The sequence below is a fragment of the Myotis davidii genome, unplaced genomic scaffold (genome assembly GCF_000327345.1).
Source record: "Myotis davidii unplaced genomic scaffold, ASM32734v1 scaffold265, whole genome shotgun sequence".
Lineage (NCBI taxonomy): Eukaryota > Metazoa > Chordata > Mammalia > Chiroptera > Vespertilionidae > Myotis > Myotis davidii.
In genome coordinates, this window is record NW_006296627.1 from 5,045,085 (window position 1) to 5,054,347 (window position 9,263).

Sequence of the window (9,263 nt, forward strand, 5' to 3'; positions counted from 1 at the left end):
GGTCCCAGGTTCGATTCCGGTCAAGGGCATGTACCTTGGTTGCGGGCACATCTCTAGTAGGGGGTGTGCAGGAGGCAGCTGATCAATGTTTCTCTCTTATCGATGTTTCTAATTCTCTATCCCTCTCCCTTCCTCTCTGTAAAATATCAATATATTAAAAAAAAATCTTCAGAAGCCCTGGCCAGCAGAGGTTCAGTGAGTTGGGCACTGTCCCATGCACTGAAAGGTGGCCAGTTTGATTCCCAGTTAGGGCACATGCCTAGGTTGTGGGTGCAATACATGCAGGAGGCAGCCAATCAACGTTGCTCTCCCACACTGATGTTTCTCTCTGTCTCTCTCCCTTCCTCTCTCTCTAAAAATCAACAAAATATTCATAAAGAAAAAAAATTCAATAAAAAAATCTTTTAAAAAATTACCAGATGTTAGAAATTCTCAATACTGGTACATTAAATTGTATTATAATATTCACAAAACACTAGGTTTGTTATATAGTGGAGTTCATTATCTTCTGGGGGGGAAAAAGGGTTTCCTGTTTTAAAAAATGTTTGAGAAGCACTGTATTTGTGTAATCTATTTCCACACGATGAGGAAACTGAGATTCCCAAAAGGGTTTCAGTGTCTTTTGGAAGTGGTGCGTATCAGAAATAGTCTTTGCTTAGAAGCAAAGAATACCCTCCCAGATTAGAAGTATTTTGGATATGTGCTATCTCTCAAAAAAAAACAACAAAAAAATTCAGTATTTTCTTCATTTCATTCCAATGCTAAGAATCCTCATTTCATCCTAAAATCAAAAGGTAAGAAATAACACAAACATAAAAGGTTTTTCAGAAAACAGTTAACAACAGCCAGAATTCTTTATATACAAACACTTGATTTTGGTTCTACATAAAAAGCTCTCTTTTCCTTAGTATGAAACTGCCTGGGGTAAGGTAGGATGACAGAGGTAAGTGATACATACTGTTCAAAGTTGATGTATTTCACTACTGTTTGGTTTTCAGCATCATGCCACAGGGCCCAGATATCCGTAGAGGTTAAGGCAAAGTCAACCAGTGTTTCCTAGGAGGAATTAGGGAGAGCGGGGGGAGATAGGGGGTTTAAAATAAGAAAGGGTAGACCTCGCCCGGTTTGGATAGAGTGTTGGTCTGTTGACTGAAGGGCCCCAGTTTGATTCCAGTCAAGGGCACATGCCTGCGTTGCAGGCTCGATCCCCAGTGGGAGGTGTGCAGGAGGCAGCCAATCAATGATTCTATCTCATCATTAATGCTGCTATCTCTCTCTCCCTTCCTCTCTGAAATCAATAAAAATATACTAAAAGTAAATAAAATAAGAAAGGGTAGCAGTTTATAATGACTTAAATTTATATCCGTAGGAGAGATAAAAGCATAAAAACAAAAGACAGTGCCTCAAGAACGAGGTGAAACCAAAATGAAATTTTGTTTGCATACATCATGAAATATTCAATTTTAGCATTTCAATTCCAGGACAATATAGTTGAGTTAGCCAATACTTCTTTCCTGTATTTGTGTGGCATGCAAAGGATGACTGAACCTACCTGAGAAGTGAACAGGGAAGAAATGTGATCTAGGCTGTAGTGGTTATTCTCAGCGCTCACCAGTTGGAAAATGCAGAACTGTTAAAATGTAAGTTGGTAATTTATTACTTGAAATACAACATGCTACTTGTCTAAACAAGAGTTTATTACCATATAGAAACCAATTCTTTAAAAAGTATGGTCAAATACACAATAACATTTATCATCTTAACAAATTTTAAGTGTACAGTTCAATAGTATTAAGCACATTTACATTATTGTGCACCTGATCCCTCAAACATTTTTCATCTTACAAAACCAAAACTCTGTACCTATTAAACACTTCCCATTCCCCTCTCCCACTAGCTCTTGGTAGCCTCCACTATATTTCCTATCAATATGACTTTGACTACTGTAGGCATTTTATATAAGTAGAATCTTAACAGTATTTGTCTTTTTGTGACTGGCTTATTTTACTTGTCCTTAAGGTTTATCCATATTGTAACATTTATCATAACTTTTTTTTTTTAACTAAAATGTATTTATTCTATAGCAAGGTAAAAGCATTTTTGTCTTAGTTAAGCAAAATACAAATAACTTAATTGCTGCTATTGTAATTCAAAAAAGTATAAAACAGCATAAAAACACAGTAAGTTACATAGCAATGAATGGTTCATGTCACCCGTGTTTACTTTAAAGCCGTATGAAAACTTTTACAAAATGTGATATAAAAACTTACAACTTTGAAAGAAAATATTTACATTGATTATTCAGATGTGGTATGCCTTTAACTATTCTACCAGTATTTCATCATAATAAAATTCTTGCCACTTTAATTCCTGGTCAGGGCACATGCCCAGGTTTTGGGCTTGATCCCTGGTTGAAAGTGGGGGTGCAGAAGGCTGATTGATATTTTTCTCTCTCTCTCCCTTCTTTTCTCAAATCAATAAAATATATTAAAAAATAATAAAGTGTGGTATAAGAGTCCAACAGGAATGAGGACGGCACCCAGGCAGGGCCGCAGCCAGCATGGGAATCAGCTCTAGCACAGTGAGGACAAACCTTACTGGAATGCTGTTAAGATTAAATGGATTGGGGAAAAAGAAGATATATGTAAAACTTTAGACAAAAAAAAAAAAAGAAACCCTTTAAAAAAATGCTTTCTTATATTTGAAAAAAAAAAAAAGATTAAATGGATAATATCTAAAGTGCGAGCTCAGAGTAAGCGGTTCAAGCATTTGTTATTGAACTTAAATGGCCCTAACGCTGTGTCAAACACACAATACCAAATAAATGGCGGTTTATCACACTATTATATCATTGTATTACTTCCTACTTACCTATTTACATACAACAGCTAGTATTTAGATGAGCAAAATTATTTCTAAAATTTAATTTCCCCTCAACCACCTATGAACACCTAGATCCCTTTCATAACTCCCATTTTTTCACACAGACTTGCAAGTTTGTTTTCTTGTTGGTTTTTGGTTAACTTTTCGTTTCATATTCCTTTAAACTCTCTACACCCTTTTATCCTGACTTCTGCATTATCTTTTAATCCACACATGAGCACAAAACCCACCATCTCTGCAGAAAGAACAGGAGACATTGAAGCTGATGTGAAGAGCTGAAACAGACTTGATGAGTTCACAGCCACTTCCCCATGTATAGAATAACTTCATACATGTCATGTGTTTCATACCTGTCCCCGTTTAGGTGCATGCATGTAAATCCCCAGATAGAGTCCCATGGCAGGGGAGTAAGCAAGTCGTAATTTGTGTCCAGTCCCAGCAGTGAGCTGAAGGTCTTTTTTCACAGGGACATACTCCAGTATGTTGGCTACCATCAGGCACATTTGGTCCTGTCCAAGTAATAAGTGGCATCAAAGAATATTTAGGTTAAAAAACAAGTCTCCTCCCCCTTTAAAGGATTCATCCATTACATCTAGCACTCTGCCTAATTTATGTGCTGAAGAACCATACAGGTGTGTGTGTGGTTTTTTGTTTTTTTTTGAGGGCTAAAATGAAATTATCTTAGTCTGATAGAGATAATTATCAGCTGTTTTGTGAATCTTGGAAACTATTTTACCAACTGCATTTCAAAAGCATATTTGGCCTGGCTGGTGTGGCTTAGTGGTTGAGTACTGACCCATGCACCAAGAAGTCATCAGTTCAATTCTGGGAGGGCACATGCTTGGGTTGTAGGCTTAATCTCTGGCAGGTGGTGTGTAGGAGGCAGGCAATGGATGTTGATATGTCTCTCATCAATGTTTCTATCTCTCTCCCTTCCTCTCTCTCTAAAATCAATAGAAACATATATATTTTAAAAAAGCATATTTGTTCATCTTAAGGGAAGGATATACTCTGTACTATTATTTCAACTTCTCTATTATTTCATAATTTTCAAAATATAGATGAAAACTTAGCTGAGAAATGTATGAAAAATGAAACCAAATGAAACTGGAAATGGCCCATAATTTTCAAACTAAGTGATCTGATAATCTAACAGAAGCAGCAAGATTAACTTCAATTATCTTACAATTCACAATCCTTTTTTAACTTACTGTAACTAAAAATGTAGCACTGCCGAAACCGGTTTGGCTCAGTGGATAGAGCGTCGGCCTGCGGACTGAAAAAAAGCATATTTGTTCATCTTAAGGGAAGGATATACTCTGTACTATTATTTCAACTTCTCTATTATTTCATAATTTTCAAAATATAGATGAAAGCTTAGTTGAGAAATGTATGAAAAATGAAACTGGAAATGGCCCATAATTTTCAAACTAAGTGATCTGATAATCTAAGAGAAGCAGCAAGATTAACTTCAATTATCTTACAATTCACAATCCTTTTTTAACTTACTGTAATTAAAAATGTAGCATTTACCTTATAAGACCACATGCGTAGTTTATGATCCTGGCACAGAGCAAAGATGAAGGCATCATTCTCAACACAATGAACAGCAAGATTGAGGGGACGATCTGAAGGCCCCTGATCACCTCTGAAAACGTAAGGCCAAGTTTTACTATTGCAAATCATTTGGTTGTTATAAATCCCAATTTAAGAGATAATGTACAGTTAACAGGAGCAACAGATTATATGTCGGCATAAGGTCACTACAGTTTCTATTTAATTTACAACCAATGACTATGATAAATTTTAAAAGGCTCTACATAACAATGGAATACTGTTCTAAACATCAAATACTTTCTACTTCTAATATTACATAAAATTGGATTTGGTAAGTCAGGGCAGAGTGCCAAACTGGATGTTGAGAGCATACACAGGAAGCCAGTTTCTGTTGTCAAGGTGTCCAATCCCAAGTTAAGTGGGCTTTGCACTGTGGCTCTCAGATGGAATGTGATGTTGGGCATACTCTGACCCCTTCCAGTATCATTTTTATCTGCCTTGGAGTAAGAATGGAAGCACTACTAACAGTGCTGAACAGTGCAAAAAGATTAAATTCTTAGGCCTTTTGATTTACCTGCCAGGCATCACTTACCTGATAGCTGTTGGCATCCAGCCTACAAGCAGTCGTTGCATTACTGAACTCTGTTTCAGTTCCACAACTGACGCCATCCCTACAAGATTGAAAACAGACCAATGATGTATCCAAGCCACCTCCTGATGATATTCAGTGAAACGCAAAGGTGAGAAGGATGCAACTATGAGCTAGGTCTTTATAACAGGTGACAGGCTTACACATTTCTATCTAGGGAAATCTTAGGATGTGCTTTCCATGAATATTACACCTAAAATCTTTTGAATCATTATTGGCTCAATAAAAACGACATTTTCAGATTCCTAGGGAAAATTGTTGCCATTTATAAATAGTAACTCATATTGCTCAGAAATACTTCATTCCTCTCAAAAAATCACTGCGGACCTTTCATGTGTTGGGCAGTGCTAAGTGCTACAGATGGAGCAGTAAACAAAATAAAAAACTCCTGCCCTCATGGAATTTACATTCCACTGGGAGGCGGGAGAAGCAAGAGTTAACAAACTAAGTAGAGGATAACAAACTAAGTAGAGCATTAAGAAGCAAAAAATAAAACACGGAAAGGCTATAGTGAATGCTAGGGCGGGTGTGCAACTTCGAAAAGGGTGGTCAGGGAAGGCTTCACCAAGGGGACACTGAGCAAAGACCTAAAGAAACTGAGGGAAGGAGCCAAGCTGGTAGCTGGGGAAAGGTGACTCCAGACCAAAGGCCCGAGGAATGTATGCCTGGTATGTTCAGGGAATTGTGCGAAGGGAAGCAGCTGATGCCGAGAAGGTGAGAGGGAAAGAAGGTAAAGTGAGGCAGCAGGGGGTCACTGTATGCCAATGTAAGGACTTTAGGTTTATTCAGAGTGAGATGAAGAACAATTCTCATTTGAATGACTTGAACAGAGTGGTAACGACTCGATTTAGGTGTTAAGTGTATCAATCTCCCAAGAAGTTTCTGTAGGCGCGAGGACAGGTCTGGAGAGGCATCTGGGAAGCTACAGCCATAATCCAGGCAAGAGAGGGTGGTGACTTGGAGCAGGGGATCAGCAACCCAACTTCCTTGTGTCAATTATTTTGGTTATAATACCTCAACCTGAAGACCACTAGTCAACTCATCTCTACTAGCGGCCTTAGAATAGGCTGTCTTGCAGTTATCTTTTCCCATATTCTAGTAAGCCTTCCAGTTCCTCATCCACTGTATAAAATCTTGCTCTTTTGGAAAAAACAACAGTAAAGCAGTAGGCTCACTACGTAAGTGATACTGAATGACCACTGGTATGGAAGCAATTCCTGTATTGAATGATGGGTTTGGGCTTTTAAGTCCAGCCTTCCTTGTTTAAAGTTAAACCCACGCTCAGTTCCCATTCTTACCAGGTATGTCATAAGGAGGTAGTTTAAGAATAAAGATTCCCCCAGCAGCAGATGGCAGAGCAAACAGGGCTTCCCCATCACTGCTAAGCCAGGCTGCCGAGGCGGTAGAATTAGGGGGGAGTCCAGGGACTGCTGGAATTAACTGATAGTTGCAAGGATCCCTAAAGTCAACTTTTCCAACGTCAGTGAATATTGATTGCATTTGACTTTCAACTACCAACTCCTGTGGAGAAATCAGAAAGACAAAACTGTTAAATCCAGAATGAGCAGAATTTTGCAGTTCCTCTCAATTGCTAATTGTTGAGCTTAAAAAGAAAGCTATTCTTTTTAATAAAATCTATTTCTTCAACTTAAAATGTGTCTGATCATTTTAAGCAGTAACTATCAAATTATACTTGGTGAGGGCTAACAAGGAATCCACATTTCCTTCACTTCCAAAGGATATTCCTCTAAATCTGTGACAACCAGAGGCACCTGGGAAATAAGTGACTTAACCAACTTACACTCCTATACATCCGGGAAGGGTGAGGTAAAAGCAACCTGTGCACTGTCTGATTGGTTAATATCAAGATTATCACATGATTCTGAGTCTCTGAGACATGAACCCCTCCGGGTAAGAGGCTACAATTTTGGAATTTGAGGCGAACTGCATTATTCAACAGATTTATGTCCAGTGACTCTTCTACTAGCTCCAGTGTATCTCCGGAGGTCTTCCTGTTAAAAAAAAAAAAAGAGAGACAAAAAAAAAAAAAGACATTTGTTCAAAAAGCTTATGCTTTTCTTTCTGATTGTTGCACTGAAATATATTAAAATAATTCCAGGTGAACTTTCCCAGTATGAAAATTTTGGACAAAGAAATTCAGACCAATTTTTACATTCCAAACCACCACATTATATAGATTTACAAAAGAGCACAATATAAAATTCAAATATTATGTGCCTGTTAAAAAGGGGTATTTCCAAACTAGATAGTCCACTTATGTAAATTCCACTATAATGAAAATCCACGCCACCTCCCTCCCTCTTTCACATTACTTGTGAAAGAATGTGGCCTCCACGTATGTAACTACAGCCTCAACTCACAGTGACCCTAATAAATACGGGTATTTCCCCCTCTAGTACTTCTGTTACTTATTCCTGCTAGGATGCAGGGTAGACTCTTCTTCAGGTGCAACTCTGCCATGTGGTAGCCCATCAGCTCATCTACCATATTACCCACATTATTCCCCCCCCAAAGTGGGTCTCCTTACAGCAGGGGTGGGGAACATGTGGCCCATGAAATCATTTGGTCTAGCCCTGCCAAGGCATTAGGGGCAAGTTAAGAAAAGGTTTGACTAACAGGCTATATATATATAGCAGGCTAATTTTTAAATGATAATTTTGTATTGTCTACAAATGTTATAAATATCCAAATGGCCCTTGGCAGAAAAAAGCTTCCCCATCCCTGCCTTACGGCAATTAAAGGCCAATCCGTGACTGTCTCAAGCATATCCCTCCTGCTTCCATCTCCTTCTTCCATAAACACTCAAATACGCCCTTCCTAGGCCTCTGCCTTTCCGTCACCCATTCTGGCCCCATCCAGCTATCATGTTTTCTCCACTGTCCTCTATGGCTGTGCTTTCTCTATTTCCTCACTTCAATGAGTCCCTCCTACCTCCCCAAATCTCAGCATCTCTCACATCACCTTCTCCCATTGCACTTAAGCCACAGACAATCAGCTCTTCAAGTTCTTCCCACCTCATGGCCTTTGCATATGATGATCCTTCTTGCCCAACTGCTCTCTCCCTGAAACCCCTGCCTGGCCAACTCTTCATCCTTCAGATCTCAGGTTAAATGGGATTTCCTTAAAGGCTTTCCCATCCCCACAGAAAACATTTGGCCCTCCCCTTAGCCCCTCACAGTCCCTATACTTTTCCTCTGAAGCAAGTATGAAAAATATGTATTTATATACCTATGTTGTGGTCATCGATTTAATGTCTTTCCATCTGAAAAGGGCCCCATGGAAGGTGAGCCCACATCTAACACCGCTACATCTTACAGGATGACAATGGTGGTGGTTTTCGTTCATCACTTCATCCCTAACACACCTAGCAGAGTGCCTGCCGGGCTCAAACCTGTCTGCAGAGTGAAGGGCGCTATGAAGCATTATAAAAACACAACGGGTTTATGTTTACACCTGGTCCCCGGGGCTCTATCCCTTACGCTGCTACATTTCCTCTGCGTTCAGTACTGCCCTGATGGGGCACATCCCCTAGAACCCTGGTTCCCTTCATTTCCTCCGGATTCACATAGGATTAGAAAACGGTCTTTCTCTTTTTCCTGCTAGGCATCGCTTTGGAGAATGACACTCGGAGAACGACCCGACCTTCCTGGGGGTTTGGCGAACACCGCACTTACCAATGAATGAACCTGTTCCTGGTGACGGATAACAGCGTGCCGCTCTCCACATAGCAGAAGCCTCCCGCGCTCTCCGGGTATTTCACAGTCCCGGCCGCGGCACCGGCGGTCCCTGCAAGAGGAGAGCGATCAGCTTGCGCGCAAGGTTCCCCGGGGACGGCAGGCACTGAGGGCGCCGAGGAAGCGGCGGACCACAGCCTGACAATCCGTACAGAGAGAAAGGGGAGAAGGAAGCAGCAGGACACTACGGAAGCCCGTGCCCGGCTCTAGCCATGTGGACTTCGGAGAATGAACTGGGAATCAGAGACTCAGGGGCCCAGGAGAGGGGCGCGAGGGGAAGAATCGGGTCGCGCCCTCCCCGGCTGCTCCCGTACCAGCGCCGCACACTGTGAACTCCCGAAAGTGCCTCGGCCTTTGGCGCTCAGCACCGCTGAGCTCCAGGAAGCTCCGTTCCAGGGCTCCCGCCGCCGCCATCTTCC

General features: G+C 40.6%; 1 protein-coding gene across 1 annotated transcript in view; it reads right to left on the bottom strand.

The window, feature by feature from the left end:
* Positions 1-9,263, bottom strand: part of NUP160 (nucleoporin 160kDa) — a 37,425-nt gene extending 28,162 nt beyond the window's left edge. The window contains exons 1-9 of the mRNA XM_006772315.2: positions 9,159-9,263; positions 8,785-8,896; positions 6,891-7,101; positions 6,388-6,610; positions 5,033-5,111; positions 4,417-4,531; positions 3,234-3,392; positions 1,553-1,630; positions 959-1,056 (exon numbers count right to left, since the gene is read on the bottom strand). Coding sequence (XP_006772378.1) covers positions 959-1,056; positions 1,553-1,630; positions 3,234-3,392; positions 4,417-4,531; positions 5,033-5,111; positions 6,388-6,610; positions 6,891-7,101; positions 8,785-8,896; positions 9,159-9,258 — 1,175 coding nt within the window. The 5' untranslated portion in view covers positions 9,259-9,263. The remainder of the gene's footprint in view (positions 1-958; positions 1,057-1,552; positions 1,631-3,233; positions 3,393-4,416; positions 4,532-5,032; positions 5,112-6,387; positions 6,611-6,890; positions 7,102-8,784; positions 8,897-9,158) is intronic.